The 18768-nt window shown below is 53.9% G+C and overlaps 3 protein-coding genes across 3 annotated transcripts in view; 2 read left to right on the top strand and 1 right to left on the bottom strand.

The window, feature by feature from the left end:
• LOC143675678 (uncharacterized) overlaps positions 1–2331 on the bottom strand; it is a 31503-nt gene extending 29172 nt beyond the window's left edge. Inside the window, exons 1-2 of the mRNA XM_077151749.1 lie at positions 2307–2331; positions 1990–2256 (exon numbers count right to left, since the gene is read on the bottom strand). Of these exons, the coding sequence (XP_077007864.1) occupies positions 1990–2256; positions 2307–2331 (292 nt within the window). The remainder of the gene's footprint in view (positions 1–1989; positions 2257–2306) is intronic.
• Positions 2332–6570: 4239 nt separating this feature from the next.
• LOC143677434 (intraflagellar transport protein 140 homolog) overlaps positions 6571–18768 on the top strand; it is a 28539-nt gene continuing 16341 nt past the window's right edge. Inside the window, exons 1-5 of the mRNA XM_077153385.1 lie at positions 6571–6637; positions 12065–12286; positions 15388–15454; positions 15696–15838; positions 17881–18056. Coding sequence (XP_077009500.1) covers positions 12133–12286; positions 15388–15454; positions 15696–15838; positions 17881–18056 — 540 coding nt within the window. The 5' untranslated portion in view covers positions 6571–6637; positions 12065–12132. The remainder of the gene's footprint in view (positions 6638–12064; positions 12287–15387; positions 15455–15695; positions 15839–17880; positions 18057–18768) is intronic.
• Positions 6675–10630, top strand: LOC143677436 (intraflagellar transport protein 140 homolog). Its single transcript, XM_077153388.1, has 3 exons — positions 6675–6785; positions 9385–9558; positions 10514–10630. The coding sequence occupies exons 2-3, from the start codon at positions 9415–9417 to the stop codon at positions 10622–10624; spliced, it is 255 nt and encodes an 84-aa protein (XP_077009503.1). The 5' UTR covers positions 6675–6785; positions 9385–9414; the 3' UTR covers positions 10625–10630.

Here is an 18768-nt window from a genome sequence, read left to right as displayed (position 1 = left end):
CCCAGGGCACAGTGCAGCCCAGGGATGGCTAGATGCTAGCCAAGAAATTCTATAAAGTAAAGGAGACATGTTTCCTTCCTTTCTAAAAACCACTATTACCTGTTAGCTGAATTACTTACTTAGAAAAACAACACAAAATAACAACTTGCTGGCTAAAGTCAGAAATACTGAAGTTGCAACGAACATAGATTTTAACAAATTTGCATACAACTAATATTAAACTGTCACGTGAGGCCACCTGTTGCTTTGACAAGAGCCATTTGGAAGCTCGATATTGAGTGGAGTTTATTCCAGCGGCTCATCCACATCTCAGCAAGATACACTCAACTGTGCAAACAAAAGCTGAGTTCCCCTCCTCAGTTTACTGCCAAACACCTAACTGAACATGGATGTTTCTATATCATTTCATCCCCAGATTACAATTTACAGGTGACAGAGGGCCTTCACATCACCATCCTATTTCGTTTTAGTGCCCACACTACAAGAGAGTAGGACAGTCATTGTTGTTCTCCTTTCAAATTCAAGGACACCCATCTGATGAAAAAGCAGATTTGCAAGGTCATATGAGCAGACCAAGGTCAGGGGGCCAGGGTGAAAGGGCAAGACCTGGAACCCCGACTAGATTCCAGGTCCAGGGCTTCAGAAGCCACAACAAACCCACGAACCAGCCAACGTTCTAATGTATGACAACTTAAGACATATTTCCAACCATAAATGAATGATTCCCTATTAAGCAAGTAAAGCCTATAAAATAGGTTCATGTTTTCCTAATCGATCAGCTACTTTGCACCAAAACAAATACGTATAAAACAAGATCCAATTTCTGAACCATACTCTTAAAATTACCTTATACTTACATCTTGTTCCATTTCAAAAAATCCTTGCCAAAAAATTAAGACTGCTCTCATTCCAAAAGCTAGTTCCTCTTTGGTGGAGAATGAGAAGAAGCAAGTTTAATGGGAAACATTTGGCACAGATCTCTAAAATGCCTTCTCCATTAGTGCTTGAAATATTTACTTTTAAAAACTATTGGAACCATCTAATAAATTTACACTTACTTTTTCCAAAGACCTAATTGAATGATTTTTTTTCATATGACACTCACTGGAAATTGATGTTTTATTTGCTATTTATAAAAGTGCTACAAACTTGGCCCAAAACGAAAAGAACTTAAGAGTAATTCAACCGTATAATTAGGAAAAGAAATAGTGTCGAAATATAAATCGATAAAAGCAGATGAGGATGCAGTAAAGGCACGTCAGGAAAAAGAATGGCACTTGATTTTCGGATGCCTTTGGTGGGGAACCCAGGAGAGCAGTGACAACCTCAACCACCTCTGAATCCAAGGACAAATACAACCGACTGTTGCTCAGACCACAGATTTTTTCACAAACTACAGCCCTAGAAAGGACCCTTTTGTGGACCGAAAGGAAACCCTGGTTGAAACTCGATGGGCTTGTCTCCATGCCCAGAGTCCTTTCAGGCTGAGCTACTCCAAGCAGAAACTGGTGGCCCAAAGCTACAAGCACATTCATATTCAGCTTCTTCTCCACTCCCCCCAAAGTCCATTTCTTTGTTGCATTTCCACCATCCAATGTCTGGGAAAGAGATGGAGCAGATATTTTCTCTTTCTATTCCCAAACTATTGTCTCCTATTTGAAACAGCCTACCTCATAAAATTATCCGAACCCTTTGGGAAAACAACGTTAAGGAATCTATTTTGCTTACCCAAAGAAAGGGTACTTAGTGTCCCTTTAAACATTTTACATCTGGCTGGCTAGCCTCTTTGGAGGAGAAGGGGGCACAGGCCCCTCTCCAAAGTGAGCGTTTTCCAAGTGCAAAAGGAGAGGGGCTCTCACCACAGAGGGGTGCATGTACAGGGAGGCCTAGGGGTTGGAGAAGGGGGCAGTTGCCTCTTGGGACCATGCAGGGGACAGTGGCACATCCTGAATGGGTTGGGGTCTCCCGCCTGGATGGACCCCACTGTACCTTTTCCCCGGGCCCGGAGCTGCTGGTGCCACTGCTGCCCACTGCACAGGACGAATCCTTCCTGAGCCTTTTGCCCTGAGGCCGCAAACTGGACCTGAGGAAATGATGCTGATCCGGGGAAGAGACCTGAAGGGGGCAAGGTCCCTGTGGCAGGCCGGAGGGGGCAGGGGTGCTGTCGCTGCCGGGACTGGTGATCTGCTCCTTCTTTGTGCTGCTGGTCTCCTCGGCCGCTTCTCCTCCTCCAGCCCCTTCTCCTTCCAGGGACTCCTCATCGGCCGCTCTCTTGCCCAGCTTTTTGAGCCCTTCCTCCCCGCTGCTGTCGGCTCCCAACTTCACTGTCATCCTGGGGCACAGGGGGAGAGGGGAAGAGAGAGGGAGACCCCGTGAGCCCCGCGGAGGGGAGAATCCCTGGCAGGCGGAAGGGAGAAGTTTAGCTGCAGAAATTCCCTCTCAACATGGCCGCCGTTGTTTGTTACAAATCCCCTCCCAGCGGCTCTGCCCGGCCCGGGCCCGCACCCGGCCCGGCGGCCCGGCGGCCCGCGCCACCCGCGCCCCCGGCCGCCCGCGGCCCTGGGACTCTCCGGGGGCCCAGAGCGGGTCAGCCCGGGAAACGGCCCGCGCGGGCCGCGGGCGCCGGCTGGGCGCGGGGGACGCGGGCTCGGGCCATCTGGGGAGCTGCGGGGGTCCCGGGGGCGGCGGGGGTCTGCGTGGCCGGGCACCTACCCGGCCCGGTCGCGGCTCATGGCCGCGGCGCACAGGCGGCCCGCGTGGGCCTCCTGGCTCTCCTGCGCTGCCTCGGGCCGGGCGGACGCCGCTCCCGCTCCGCTCCCCTCGTCCCCACCCCCTCCCCGCCCCCCGAAACGGGAGCGGGGCTCCCGGGGCCCGCGCACCTGCCCCGCACGCGGGCGCCCAGAGTCGGCCCCAGGGCGGCGTGGAGGGGCGCGGGCTGCCGCCTGGCACAGGGCGCTCCATGCTGGCTGCTGCGGCGGGCCCCTGCCTTCCTCCTCTCGGAACAGGTATCAGGAGCCAAGCGCGGGATTCCTGGAACCCTGCGTCCCAGGGCATGACATTATTTTGCCGCTGCGGGATTTGGGAATTAAAAACGCTTTGCAACAAAAGAGTCTGTTGATCAAACAGGTTGGGGCCGCCGGTGTATGTGACAGCACGGTTATGTCCCCGCCTAACAGCAAGAGCAAGTGGAGAATTGAGTTACAACTCCCGATAAGGTCAGATAAAATTCCTGCACTTTGTTTCCCCCTGCCCGTGAAATGTCAACAACACAGTGCAATGCCTCTGAGGACTTGTGCAGCACAGAAAGCAGTTCTACTCAAAAAGAACCCAAGAGACTCGGGTACATGGTAACTTTTAAGCACAGAGATAGTTGGCCAAGTGTACAGGCTAGGAAGCATGAGAGCTGGATGTTGGATTCCTCAGCAGTTGCTGACACCATGCCCAAACTGCTTGATACTACGGCCCCCAGCGCGAGTGGCAGGGACCACGCATCTCCACTCAAAGGAAGAGTGCCAGGCCACCAACAGGACAGTGAAGCCCAGTAACACACTCAAGACCTCTCACCCAGAGGTCTGGAAATGGGCGAGGCCTCTTCCTACTCTCCTGTGCTGATGTATTCGGACACAAAACGACCTGCGATAGTCTCCATCTGCTCCAAATGAACTTTTCAACCACTCGAATTCAGGCGCCTCAAAAAAAAAAAAAAAAAAAGCCCTGCCAGAGAACAGGCCTATTCCACACACACACCAAACTTTGAGGAATTCCATTCATCTCTCCTTAAGGTCCCCAAGGGTCTTTCTGTGGGCTGCAACCTTGAGAACCCTACTCTCCGGGGGGCCCTGCGCCAAGGCGACCCTCCACCCGACCCAAGACCCGAGCCCAGTCCACCTGCCCAGGACCCACAGAGTGGGCAGGCCGGGTGCTGGGCCCAGAACACGGCTTCCCCGAACGGAAAGGATCTCGGCTCGATCCGGACTCTTCCCGAAGGAGAGGAAAGCGCAGGGAGGCAATCGTTTGGCCGAAAGCCCCAGAGGTTTCCTGGAGACCGACCGTTCGCACGGGTGGAATCACCTCAGGCCCGGACGCAGCCCGACGGCAGGTCCGGTTGCGAGACGAGGAAAGTCAAATCCCGTCCGGGGCGACCTGCCGGCTGCACACCGAGGGGGCGGGCGAGGCGACGCGGCCCTGCCTAGACCCCGCACGGCCCCGCCGAGTAGCCTGCGGGCACCGCCACACGGCACACACCCGGCCGCCCCCCGCCTGCGGCCGCGGCGCCGCCACAGCCCCGCGTCCCATTCACCTTTTTCATCGACGCCTCGCGGCAGCCTAGCTTCCCGGACTCCCGAGGGCCGTCTAGCCCGCGGCCCGGCGGGCGCCCGTAGAACCCCCGGGCCGGGCAGTCTCGGCCCCGGGGGCCGGCGCAGCGAGGCCGCGACGCCGGTCCTGTCACCCCGCCTCGTAAGCGGCGGCGCGCGACCCGGCTCGTCCCCTCCGCGGACCGGCGAGCGACTGACGGGGCTGCAGGCGCCGGTGCTGTCGCCGCTCGGACTCCGGGAGCTCGGCCCGCCGCTCTCCACTGCAGTTCCGGCTACGGCGGCCGGCGGAGACCGCGGGACAGAGCGCCGGGGCGGGGCGACGCGCGCGGGAGCGAGCACGCCCGAGGTTTGCGGCGGGCGCGCCCCCCCGAGCGGCGCTCCTATTGGCCAGCAGCGGGCGCGCACACATGCCCGCACGGAACCTGGGCCGGGGCGAGGGACGGAGGGCTGGCCTGAAACGTGAGGGATGTTGTGACGCCAGTTCTGCGGCCGTGCGGGCCTGGGGCGTCTCTTCGGATTGGTGGGGTGACAGCCAATGGGGTCAGCGCACGGGCTGTGATTGGCCGGAACCGTGTTGACGGATGCGTGAGAAGGAAACGCCGTGTCTCCAATCGGGCGCCAACTAGGTTTTTGACGAAAAAGTGTAAAAGCGCGTCTGAGCGAGATTTACATACGCTTTATTGGATGGAACGTGTTCTTTTGACGCTTCTTTAGCATAAAAGCTAAAGTAGTAGACACTTGGGTCAATTTTTCTCAAAATGGCGATAAAAGAGTGTCTTATTCTTGTGTTGGGGTTCTGTCTCAAAGACTTGAGAGCAGGACCCGAGCGGAGGCTTGTGCTCCAGCGTGCATCGCAGCACTGTTCCCAGTGGCGGAAGGTGGCAGCAGCCCAGATGTCTGTTAAGGGGGCTGGAAAAACAGTGTGATCTGTCCATACACCGGAATAGTATTCAGCCGTGGAAAGGAATGAAGTTCTGATCCCTGCTGAAACACGGATGAATCTTGAAACAATTGTCCTGCGTGAAAGAAGCCAAACGTAAAAGAACGAATATTATATGGCCTCACTTATATGAAATATCTAGAAATGGCAACTTCATGGAGACAAGATAGATGAGGGTTCATCAGGGGTTGTGGGTGGGAGAAATTGGGAGCGATGGCTTAATGCGGAGGTTCTATTTGGGTGACAGAGAAGTTTTGGTAGCACATATGTAAATGTCAATAACACCACTGAATTATATATTTGAGTGTGTTTAAAGGGGGGAGTTTTAGGCTATTAGATGTTACTAAAGTATATATTTAAAGATACCAATGGCATGTTTTCTGTTATATATAGGTTACTAGGAAAAAAATTAAATGAAGAAAAAGATAATTCCAGTTATGAAAATGAGGATTTAAAGCATAGCACGTTCCTGGTGGTATCCGATCCAGCGCATGTTTTGTGCAGTTCGGGATACCTACATTTTCTATTTTTTTAATTTGTTTAATAACGTAGATATTGTTGCTGCTTTTGGCTGTTGTGAATTTGTTTTAATGACACTGGTTCCAAAATAGGGCGGGGTGGGGAGAAAGATTGGTTTTTCAAAGTTAATTTAACCACACCGAGCGTTAGCACCCGGGCGCAGGTCGCTAATGTCTTTGGGGACGCAGCCGGCGGCCAGGAGTCAAGCCCGCTTCCGATGAGGTGGACCCGGATCCCGCCCCTCTTCCTCGCAATGAGCCCCTGTGGCCTGTGAAGTACGGGACACATGCAATAAATGCCCTAGCAACCTCAGGTACCCATGGTGAATCAGTGGGGTCTTCTCAAAAATAACTCTCGAAACACACTCTCCTTTTTGAAACCAAACGCAGCCCAAACAATAAAAATAAAAAACGGTCCGGTATCAAGAAGACACCACCAAAGTTTGACCCGGAGACGAAAGCATCCTAAAGAGGGCCTTCCCATCTCCTGCTCACGGTCTCCCTACCGCCTCCATCGCCTTCCTTAGCTCCTGCACGGCTGGAAAAGGGTAACCAGTGCGCCCTCACCTCGCCAAGGGAAAAATCACCGGCTTCCCTTCCCTGCCTGGGTCGGAAACGCCGCAGAGCCAGAGTTACTCACTGGCGGGAGGGGTTGGGCCGGGCTGAACCCGAGCTCGCCGCCTGGTCCTCGGCGCCAGACGAACACCCCCGATCGTCTTCGGCTCTTTCCGGCCCGCCGGGGCGCTTCGGGCGGCCTCGGACTCGCGTAGCTCGGCGGAGGCGTGTTCCGCGTCCGGGCACAGCCGCTGTCCCGGCAACGCCGCTGTCCCGGCAACGCGCGGCGGCGCTGGGGCCCGGCCGAGGTGAGTCCGCTTTGCGCGTGGGGGCCGCGGGGGCCGGGGTCTCGGGGGCCCGAGCCCGGCGAGCGGGGGACCAGGCCAGCCGGGCCGCTCGGGCTCCGCTCCCGGCCTCCCCGAGTTGTTTTCGCCCCCGGACCCGGCGGCCCCCGAGGTCTCGTGGCCTTTCTCCCGGGGCGGGGCCCGGAGGGCGGAGGCCGCGCTGGGCGTGGGTGGGTCAGCCGCGCCGCTGTGACCGCGCGCCCTCTCTTCCCTCTTCTTCCTCCCTGCCTGCCCGCTTCGCGGGGTGTTCGGAGGCCCGGGGCGCACCTTTGCTGGCCGGCGCGCGAGTCACCCCGGGCGATGTCCGCGTGGCCCCGGGAGCCCCTTGGGCGTGGGCGGGGTGGGAGGGGCTGCGCCGTCGGCTTTTCGTCCCGCCGCGGGGACACGAGCGGCCCGAATGGTCACTGGGTGCAGCTCCAGGACCCAGCGCGACCGAGGGGACAGTGCCCGGGGCCCGGGGGCGCGTGCCCGGGGGCTTTCCAGGGTCTCTAAGCCTCGTTCCACGCGTGCCTTAAACTCGCCAGGTCCTTTCCTGACAGTTGGTCTAAAATGGGGGACCCTTGTACCCGTCGCCAAGACCTTGGGCGCCTGAGCTGCGAGGGGAGCAAATCCGTTAGGATAAACACAATGCGTTTCTTTTCCGCCAGGCTTAGATGTTTGCGGACGTTTTCATGTTCAGAGACAGAGTTAGTTTTAGGGAGAGGAAGTGTATTTCTCCACTGACTCCATTGATAGACTGTCATTCAGTGATTCTTTTCGTTAGGCTTTTCTCTCCCTCGTATTTATTTTGGTAACTTTTCTTTTTTAATTAGGTTGTTACTCATTGTAGAAAAATGTTTAAAATGCAGGTGAAGTTAATGAACAACTGTACCTGGTGTAAAAATGGGTCATTCAGACAGTCTGTAACCCGCATTTTTAGAGTTAAAGCATCCAGGGCATCTTGCGGTGCTCAAGAACACTTTTGGGGGTGGGGGTGGGGTGGGGTGGGCTCTGTTCTGTGCAAGGCAAGGATCTGAGGCTAAGGCTGCTGCAGCTGGCCACACATAACCTGGGGTGGGGAAGGTGGTCAGTCAAACACAGAATGAAGTTTAAATGCAGTGATTAGGGTCATTGGGGACCCCGAGAGAGAAGGAGCATGGAGCACCTACAAGTCATGTGAGGAGAGCTGCCCTGAGGAAGGGTGATTTCCTAAATGCCCCTGCAGGAGTGAAAGTGATTAACTTCCTAAGGAATGAATAGGGGAAGAAGAGCCTCTGGGAAAGGCCAAGGCAGGGGAGGAAATAACATATAGATCCTGTAGCATGTTTGGTTTTTCCAAAGTGATCTTTAAGAGAACAAACGGGATATGGGGTTTAGTTTTTGCAAGTGCTGTTGTAATTCTTCAGCATTACAACAAAAGTAACCAATTACTCATTCCACCAAGTAGACTTGTTAAATATGAATTTCCATCACCCAGGATTTAGAGCCTTTGCTAGAGCCTGTTAACATGTTTTAAAGGGTCTGTTTTGCTGCTTTAGAGGGCCCTGGTTTCAGTGGGGTTCATTTTCCTTTCCAGTGGCTTTGTTTTAAGGTTTCCAAAGGACTTTGCTTAGAGAAACAGAGCCTGAGCCTCCAAGGTACACGGAAGCCCCTGGCGTCGGTGGCCTCCTCTGACTCCCTTCTGTCTTCTGCTCAGCGAGCCCAGCAAGCCCATGGCAGCCTGGCCTGGAGACTAGAGCTTGCCACCCTCCTGGCATCCTGGCCCTGCTTCGCTCTCCGGTGGTGAAAGCACAGCCTGGGGAACTGTGGCTTTGCTCAATGTTCACAGCCTCCATTCATAGGCAGAGGCAAACATTTGCAGTGGCTGTTCGTTGGTGCCCTTGTGTCCTCCAGCGTCCCCTTCAAATGGGTGTCATTTTCCAGACCCACACTGAAGCTTCTGGGCATGGCTGAAAGCAAAAGGCTTCGTCCCTTCTCTACCCTACTGCTAGGATTTTGCAGGTCTTGAATACTTTTAAATGACAGCAAATCACCCCACAAGTACTCTCTTTTGCACCCATTAGCTTCCCCAAACTGCCTCTGGGCAAAGAAGTGTGGGCAGTATTCAGGCTTCATTTCATTCTCGATCTTTCCTGTTCCCTACAAAAGAGCAATACAGACATCTCTTCCAGGTTTAAAAGAAAGAAAAAAAGTGACGCTAAGTGCACGTAGCTCATGATATTCAGTGTCTCAGCAGTTCTGTGGCTTTGTTTTCCTGACTCTGAGACAGGGGAATCCTTCTGCCTCTGTCTCCTGGGAGTAGAGGGTGGCCAGTAACTTGTCACAGATGGAGTGCTGCTCAGGAGCCAGCCTGCAGAACTGTGCAGCCCTGGCTGAAGGTATCTGCAGACATACAGGTCGGCGTTATGATTGGAACAGTTTATCAAGGATTGCACAGGAATTCTGGGCTATAGACCGTGTGTAAAAGGGCTCTTATTTATTTATGTGTATTTATTTTATTATTCTCTGTCACATCCCAGTCCAGGCCTTTGCTTCTAAGTTTATAATTTTCCCTGTTAGAGATAGCTTTGACATAAAGTTGCCTGCGTCAGAACAAAGCAGCATTTTAAAATGACCAAATGTCTTCTTTTGGTGTGTTTGTGTTGCTTCTCTTTCTTAATTGTATGTATAGTCATTTTGTCAGTTTGTTTCATTTAAAGCCAACAGGACCTGGTTCCTTTTGTTCCTTGAAGGTTTCAACCCTGACGAGGTCAGTTTGCATCATGGTCCTCTATTTTGATCACCCAATAAAAGCTGACTTGGCCGGGTCGCCTTCCTACCTCAGCTGGCACCGTGTCCACCTGTTCCTGGCAGTGGCCTCTGTTAGCACCACCTTGGTGGGCAGCGTGGATATATACCTGGAACAGGTGAGGCTCAGGAGCAGCTCAGTCCACCTCAGGAGCATCCTGCTCTTGCTTTTCTCCGTTCCGGTGTGTGTGTTGTGTCAGCCTGGCTCTGGTTTCGCTTGTCACCCAGTAGCCGTTCTCCTCAGAGGCCAAATTCACGAAATTATAGCTCTCCCAAGATGTGGGCAGTTCTTTTCTCCCCGACATTTAGGTTTGGAGCCGTATTTAGGAGGGCTTAACCCACATCCCCGCCATCAGTTCCCTGTAACCAACCAGAAGCAGCCGGCAGCATTGTCTGTGCTGTCAGCTCACTCTTTACCTCTTCACACTGATTATTTGAAAACATTTCCAGGCTTCTGAAACTCTGAAGCCTGTCCTTCCCTCTTGCTCTCAATGCACACCCCACCTCATTTTTCACAAATGAAGTAGAAACTGCCCTCCCTCTGCCATCTCACTCTTACTGCCACATCTTCACCAAGCAGGGAGGGGCAGCAGCAGCTCCTGTGAGCCTTTACTGGGGCATTTTTCAGTCCTCATCTGATCTGCCCACTTAACCAGTCTCCAGCTTCTCCTGCAGTCCTTTGCTTATCCTTCCCAGTGAGCCCTGCTAGGCCTTCCTCAGGGCGAAGGCTGCTGTGCCTCCGGGCACACCCTGGCCTCACCCCTCTTCACATGACCTCCCTGGCAGTGTCAGATGCCTCTAAATGTGGACGGAGTTCCTTCTGAGCTGCAGGCCCAGGGATCCAGCTGCCTATACAACATCCCTTGGGTCTTCCAAAGAGACCTTAAAGTCCACAAATCCAAAGCTGACTGAAATTTCTTCCACCCTCCCTCTGCCCTGAGCCTCCCTGCCAATACTGACAGTGAACGCCCCCAGGCTCAAGGAAAAGCTTCACCATTTATCATGAGACCAAGGCAGGGACATGGGAAAGATTGTTCCCAAGTCCCTCTTCCCTGCTGTGAATTCCGTCGCCAGGTGCTTCTGGTTTCACCCTCTGAATCACTAGTGATACCTCTGCTTCTCGCTACCTCGGTCAGCTCGCCCCCACCCCTGAGCACCTGCATCCTCCTGGGCCTCCTGCATTGAGAGCTGTCTCTGTGAGTCTCGGGTGTAATCGCCCCCTGCCCCACCTCCCCCACCCCCGCCCTGCTCTTCTGATGAAGGTGGACGGCCCTGGCCCAGTGTCCAGGGCCCTCAAGGCCCAGCTCTGCATCTGGCATGGACCTCCCCCTGTAGGCCTCTGCGCCCCCATGTGTGCCCTGCACTGGGCCCTTGTGTGTCATGCCCATTGTCTGGAAGACCTTCTCCTCACCCCTCTCCTCTGGCTTAATTAATGCACTAATCTTTCAGATTAAGGAGCTCCATGGCCACTGCCTTGGTGGACCCTTCCCTATCCTCCTTTGAGGGAAAACCCTCCTCTCGTGTGCTCCCCCAGCTCCCCCAGTTCCTGCTGGCTGTGCCCAATCGTGTGGAATGCCTGGCAGGGACCACGTCTGCCCTACAGGTTGCTCCAGCCCAGTGCACCTTCTCTTATTTCTTGAGTATAGATTCCTCCCCTCCACAGCTCAGAGACTCTAATGTGCATTGTAAATGGTTTTTCTTTAAGCATAAATTATTTTTAAATTCCAAACTATCACCTTTAGCTAAATTTTAAAGTTTAGAAAATTTTAGTACTACTGTTACAAAACAAATCAACAAAGTATACTTGTTTGTTTCCAGTTAGCACAAGGAAAACTTTAGAATTTCAAAATAATGATTTACTGCATGATAGCATATAGAGATCAGAGCAGGTATGAGCAAAGATTGGTAGCAGGAGCCCACAAGAAGTACTAAGAGCAAACCGAGTTCTCTGAAAATTCAGATATTACGCCCAAAACTTTTGTTCTTAGAACGTTCTAGACGACGGAGAATATACAAGTACACGTTCTGTTAGTGATGATATCATCACATTGTATAGCCTCAGTGACACTCCACTGCACACTCAGTAGAAAATGACGTTAGTATCAGTCTGAAAAGAATTTGATGTTGCAGATGCTTGGGGTCCCCAACCACATTTTGAGAACCTTACAGTTGCCAAAGTTTATCCACCTGTGTTTTTTTGTTTGTTTGTTTGTTTTTGAATGGGCAAGCACTGGGAATCAAACCCAGGTCTCTGGCATGGCAGGTGAGAAATCCGCCTGCTGAGCTACAATAGCCCATCCTATCCGCCTGTTTTTGTAAAAAGCGTTTTATTAGAGCCTACCCAATCCATTCAAATGCTTGCTAGACATCAAGCAGCCGTAGGGGTTACCTGCTTAATTAGCAGCTCAGTGTTGTCAGCTCACTGTTAGCCAATGAGTTAATAGTCAGCTCAGCTAGGGTCAAGATTGGTGTGTTTCTATGGAAACTAAAGAGCCAAATCAAAAGGTTTCCTTAATAAACAGCTCTCTATGTCTTCTAGCTGACATTGAGCCTATCAATAAGCCAGAAATTCTCAGCGTAGCTGCCTCTGTGCGTAACGTGGCCTTTGTCTCTCGTCCAACGTAGGGGGAGTGCGTTCCCGATACACACGTCGAGAGGTCGTTCCGAGCTACCTCCCTGTGCTGGCACCCGGCATGACTGATCCTGGCCGTTGGCTGGGAGGCTGGAGAAGTGACAGTGTTCAACAAGCAGGACAAGGAGCAGCACACGGTGTCCCCGACACACACCGCCAACATCACCGTCCTCGGCTGGAGCACCAGTGGAAACTGCCTCGTGTCCGGAGACAGGGTGAGCAGACACGCTTTGACGCTGACCTTGAATCCTACACCTCCCCACCCATACAGGCTCATGCACACAGGCTGGGAAGCATGTGAAAGACCACATTATTTGAATCGTATGTTTGCCAAATTCAGCTGATTTATAAGATGAAAGTGTAAATTTTCTTTTACCTTGGACCCCGAGTTTGCAAATTTCATTCTAAGATCTTACCCTATGGTTAAGCTATGTGGATTAGCCAGGATTCTCAGGGAAACGGAGCAGGATAGGAGAGCTAGAAATACTTTCTGACCTACTGAAATTCTCAGTCCTCCCTTTAAGACCTTTAGCTGATTGCATGAACCTCCTCCCACTGCTGAGGGCAGTCTCTCCTCTGTTGTTTGTAGATGCAATCGGCTGAATGGTGATTAAATCCCCTACACTCCCTCACAGTCAGCACAAGCTCAGATGTACCCAGAGACACTGGTCAGTGGCACCCTCCACCAATACCCTCACACCCCACACCCACGTTGATGCACTGCCACATCGCCTCATGTTGTCACCCAGACCTGTGAATCATACCAGCCTCCAAGACATTCACCTGACAGTCCCTCTCCACAGTCACCCCTTAGCACAGTTCCCTCTTGATCTTCATGAAGAGGGCTCACGTTCACCTGAGGGGGTGTCACCATATAAAATCGTACGAGAGTGCACAGAGGGTGCAGAGGCAGCCGAGTATGCCCAGGATGACCTTTCAGGTGGTGGGCCGGGGCAGCTGGCCCTGGGATGTGGGATGAGCAGCAGGAGAGTGTGGCACCAGAAACCTGGCCTCCCACAGCTTGTCTCTAGGTCCTGGTCTTGGTGCTAACTTTTCTGACTGGTTAGCCAGAAGCCGAGAAGAGGGAGCGTTGCCTTCATCCTTTGGCTCCCCTCTCTAGGCATCAACAGCAGTTTTAACGCATGGTCGCGGCAGGCTGTGTCAGTCCTTCTGTCAGAATGAGGGCCACCTGCTCTGCTGACTGAGCAGAAATCACAGGCACTCTAAACGTTTGCCATGGACATCTTCCCCAAAGCAGCAGCCTAGAAATCCAGACATGCATGCTACGGTTATTTTCAGGAACCTGGCGAATTGTCAGCTAAGGCTTGTATGTGTTCATAAAGGAAGACCTCTAAAGCCACCAAAAAATGTCAAGGAAGAGAGAAATAAGGACAGGCTGGTTGCAAAGCAGAGGAAGGTCTCTACCAGGCTATGCCTAAGAAACACCCTTGTCTGGAGCCTTGGGAACCCAGGACAAGGTTTCACTCTAGGGGGAGGTGGGGCCACAGGAAAAAAGCATTTTCCAATTCTAATTTTTGCATTTTTTTTTTCTTGCCATGTACCATCATTATATTTTAAATGCTATTTAAATAACAATAAAATACCGGACAATGAAATGGATAGTGCTTTTCTTCTTGTCTTCATAAGGCTATGGAGGCAAGGAGACTCAGTTTGGTGATGGGTAGAATTGAAGGTACACGTGTACATGTTGCACTAGTGCACACCTTGAAGAACCTGTCGTAAAGGTTTACTCCATAAGCTGCTTTTGAACCAGTATCTTCCTTCTGCAGACAGGATGCACCTTCTAGAACCTGGGGATAAGGGATCGCTGATGAAGGAGGGATGGGGAGAGCAGTGCACCAGGGCCCAAGGGCCCGCCAGCCTTGAGCCGGACGTGCCCCTGCTGGATGCCAGGCCTCGAAGCCAAGGAGACAGGCCAGCTGGTTCTGACGGACGCGGTGCAGTCCCCAGCCACAAAGCCCTCCGGCCTTGAACTTCTTCAGCACTGTTCTGGGCTGTTAATTTGAGACTTTTAGAAGTGAGGAAATTCATAAAATATATGAATCTTTGATTTCCCAAGAAACATATGAGTGAGTGGTAAACGGTGAGCCAGGGCCAAAGAGGCCCTGTGGTTTTAGAGCTCTACTATATTCCCACTGGCACTTTTGAGGACTTTAAAATGAACCAACAGAATGTATACCAGCCTGCGCGCTGGTTTCCTATGCCGTGTTCCTGCAGAGCAGCCGGGGCCCCACGAGAAGCGGCCGATTCCACGGCTGGGGCAGGAAGCACATGAAACAGGCCTGGAGCCTCTCGAGGTGCATGGCCCGGTCCAGCAATGGTGCACGTCAGAGGGACCCCAAGGCAGCAGAGAGCACCCCAGGGGCCACGTGCAGTGATCTGAGCAACCAAAAGCAGTGCTGGCTTCTATCCTGAAGTAACACAACCTACGTAACATCTACACTGATCTAAGCAGGTGACTAGATAGGTAAACGGGGGGGAAGAGACCACTCTCCTGTGCCCCAAGACGCCACACAGTTTGTACAGATGCTCCGCCCTCCAGGGGGTGTGATGTGACCCCCACCCCTTAAGTGTGGGCTGCACACAGCGACTTCCTGCAGAGAGCCCAGTGTGGGAAGGGGCAGGAGTCACGTGGCAGGGGAGAAGCCGGACAGGCATGCCTTCAGCCAGGGGCTTAAGGTCAGGGCCAGCCGTGAGGGTTGTGGCACATACCCGGGGCGGGATGTGACGGGAGGGACCCTGCCTCCCTGAGCCCACAGCCCCTATTCCATCCTGAGGGCGTCCTGCAGAGCAGCTGGCCTGTCCCCAAGATCCTGTCAGGCTGAGCCAGGGAGGCGTGACTACTCGGTTCCCCGTGGGCTCCAGGTGGGTCGTGGCACCTAGGAAGGGCGCGAGGGAGAACCAGGCAGCTGAGAGAAGCGTGGCCATTGGCTGACGACAGTGGCAGTCCTGGTGCATTCATTTCCACAGCGCTTGGCACCGACATGAGACACTAGCAGTGGGCCCGGGCCTGGGTGCGGCCTCTCTCGTGTGCCCACCAGCCGCACAGCTCCCTCCAGAGCAGAGAGCTTGTTTCAGAAGACAAACTGTACCAGTCCTCGGGGGAATGAGGACTGTGCAGGGCTCAGGAGCACTTGCTGGTTCTTACTTTAGTCGCTTTGGACTGCTCGGTCTCTTCCCAGAGAGCAAGGAGTAGCTTTGTCATAAGTAGGCACATGTCCTCTTCCACAGCTTGTTTGACTTCTACTGGTTTACAGAGTGTGTTTCTTGAACACTTGGCATTGGGTTTTTCCAGCTTGGGGTCCTGCTGCTGTGGAGGTTGGACCAGAGAGGCCGAGTGCAAGGCACACCCCTGCTGAAGCATGAGTATGGAAAGCACTTAACTCACTGCATCTTTCGGCTCCCCCCCTCCTGGCGAGTAAGTCTGCGACTCAGGGGGGAACTTTACGTGTGTTTTCCTCTGGGCATGGGGAGGGGAGGTGTCCGCCTGGCCACGTGGCACTCGTAGCCCCACGCCCGAGGGCTGTGGCACTCTGTGGCTGCTGTGACTTCCTGCAAGGAAGGCTATGCGGCCTTGACGCCACGTGTCGGCACTTCCTGCAGGGACCTTGTGCAGCTGGCGAAGGCGGCTGTGAGTGGTGACGAGAAAGCACTGGACATGTTTAACTGGAGGAAGAGCGGCTTTGGAGGTTTCCGGAAAACTGGGTCTCAGGAGGGGCAGTCACTCTTTGTCAGTTTGATAGATGGTGAGAAACTTAACTTACGATTATGGGTCAGCGAACTGAACATTTTGGGGTACCAGGGGAATGATCCTAGACTAATGGGAAATGCTTCAGCACAAGTAAGAGTAGGCTGTGCATGTGCCCATTTTAGGGCAAGAAGTTGGCTAGGTTTTTGCAGTTATTTACCCGGTGTTGAATGAATGCTTTTTTTTTTTTTTTTTTTTTTTTTTTTTTTAAAGAGAGAGGGAGGAAGGGAAGGAAAGACAGAGAGAAGGAAGGAAGGATGGAAGAAAGGGAAACATCTTTAAACATTTTCTTGTTTTATTGTATTTTGTTTGTTTGTTTGTTTTTTACATGGGCTGGGGCCGGGAATCGAACCGAGGTCCTCCGGCATGGCAGGCAAGCACTTTGCCCGCTGAGCCACCGCGGCCCGCCCTGAATGCTTTTTTTTGTTCTGATGGAGACAGACTGAGATTATTTGTCCTTGATGAGTTTTTCCTGATGAAGCTTTCGATCAACAATTATGTGTTGCCCTCCTACTCAGTAGACGGCCCAGGGGACCACGGGGTCTCTGGGAAGGGATTGACCTGTGTCTCTCCACCCTCAGGATCTCTGTCGAGTACCTCCTCTGTGCTGGGCTCAGCCTTGCGCCAGGGGCAGGGGAGAGTGGTCAGGGGGTGGCCTTTGCCTCGAGTCTGCAGCAGTCACCCCAGGAGCCATGCATCTGGATTGTGACACCAGCCCTCCTCAGTGAGGACCAGCTGCCCCAACTAAGGCTGCAATAAATTCAGCCTGAAGTTGAAGAAAAACAGAAGTTGTCACACTCACAAGTGTGTGTGGCCGGGAAGAGGCTGAGGGAGTGAGAGCAACCGAGGTGGTGGTGAGGAGGAGGAAGGAGGCTCTGTTCTTGATTTCCCCCAGCTGGGGAAGCTGAAGGCAAGAAGAAGGCAGGCCACGACCAGGGGCTTCGTGGTTTTGAAAATAACAGATTCCTTTGGATTCTGGAGGTAAAAGAGACAGCACTGACAGAGAGGGGCGATTGAGAAGGTCCTGGAAGGGATCTGGACGCTCACAGCATCGTAGGGGTGGCGGGGGCCTGAGGGCCAACCCCCCCAAGAGCATGGTCAGGAGCATGGGGCGGGCAGAGACCTGGGTTGAGGAGGGGATGCGGCCTCAGGGCGCCGCAGCAGGTGGTGGTCCTGGTGACAGGCCACTTCGCTGCTGGGGGCTTCAGACTAATGACTCCATCCCTTTGTGCCTCAGTTTCCTTCATGTAAAGAGGGGATAAAAAGTAATGTCCACCTCAAAAGATTGTTGGAAAGGTTAGATAGGTTCATTCCTGTGAAGGTGCTGGACTTCGAGCCCCCTGTGATGTGCCCATTACGTGGACAGCAGGAGGTGCCTGTAGACGGCCTTGAACCCTCCCCTCGGATACCAGGTCACGTTACCCACCACGGACGGGAGGAGGCCAGGAAGGGGTGTGGCTCCTGGGTCACAGCCCAGGACGCATGCTTCGCAGAACAGCGGGAAGGCATGGAAGCCCCCGAGAGCTCACAGGAGCACCATGCACAGAGCAGAAGCTGGGAGGAGAAGGAATGAAGGGAGCAGGCAAGGGGGCTCCCACAGCCGGTTCAGCGAGGCAGGCTCAGGCAGGACAAAAAAGCAGGGGTCACCTCATCCCCACCGGCTCAGCTGGGGGTAGCCCATGGTCCCCGAGAGGGTGGACGGGCAGTGCACCCAGCCAGGAAGGGATGGGGAGGGGCTCCAATGGCCATCGTCAGAGCCCGGGCAGGGGTGACGTGAGTGGACCTCGTGTGAGTGGACCAAGAGGAACAAAGAGGTCCGGGCCTGGGAATCGGAAGGCCCCGCAGCATGTCCTCAAGGTTAGCGAGGTGAAAAAAAGCTGGCAGGAGGAACGTGAGTCAGGGGTGCTGGCTTGCTGGACGCTATGTGTACAGAAGACTCTTGTTTAAGACACATCACTGCGGCAGTAAAGGACTGCTCATAAATGCAGTGCCCTGGCCAAGAGCGGCTGATGGTGCCGTTGACCTTGCGCTTGCCCGCAGGCACGGTGCACCACGTGGACGAGAAGGGCCACTCGGCACAGGTAGCGGCTGCCGACAGCCCCATCCACACGCTGCTCTACGTGGAGAAGCAGGAGGCACTGGTGGTGGTGACTGAGGGCCTTCTCCTGGCCCTTTACACGCTGATGCCCTACGGTGGCGCCCAGGAAGTCATGAAGGTGAGCCGGGGGCCACAGTGCAGCCATGGGGGCCAGAACCCCCAGACTTTGGTTCTCCGGGCCCAGGCTTGGGGTGTGGCAGGGCCGAGGCCACCCTGGGTGCCAGGGGAGGCGCCTCCCTGCACCCCGCGCCAGCCTCAGGAGGCCCCGCACCTACCGCTGCCTCGTGCGGCCTGCGCCCCACATCTGTTCCTTCTCTCCGGGCGTGAGGCCTCCAGGCAGGGCTCACTGTCCTCAGCCAGGCTGACCTTGTGGTCGCTCCACGGCATCTACAGTGACTCTGTTTCCACGTCAGGTCACTTCACATTGCTGGGGGTTAGGTTGTGGGCACAGCTTTTGGGGGATACTGAACCCACAGCAGCAAGGATGCAAAGCAGCATTCTTTGGGAACCCCAGCCCACCATCCCCTGGTGGTTGAGTGTGCTAAAGCTGCTGAAATGCAGGTTACCAGCAATGGATTGGCTTTTTCAGCGGGAACTTTTTATGTTCCAAGTTTACAGTCTTGAGGCCATAAAAATGCCCAAGCTAAGCCATCCAGGGAAAGATACCTGGACTCAAGAAAGGCATCCGTCCATCCATCCAGAACACCTTTGCCAGCTGGGAAGGCACGTGGCAGGCATCTCCTGCTCCTCTGGCTTCTCTTTTAAAGCAGCTTCCCCAGGGACATTTTCTTCCTGCATCTCCCAATATCTCTGTGTCTGAGCTCTTTCCC

The sequence above is a fragment of the Tamandua tetradactyla genome, chromosome 3 (genome assembly GCF_023851605.1).
Source record: "Tamandua tetradactyla isolate mTamTet1 chromosome 3, mTamTet1.pri, whole genome shotgun sequence".
Classification (NCBI taxonomy): Eukaryota; Metazoa; Chordata; class Mammalia; order Pilosa; family Myrmecophagidae; genus Tamandua; species Tamandua tetradactyla.
The sequence above is the reverse complement of the archived record's forward strand: the minus strand, read 5'-3'. Positions and strand labels throughout refer to the sequence as shown.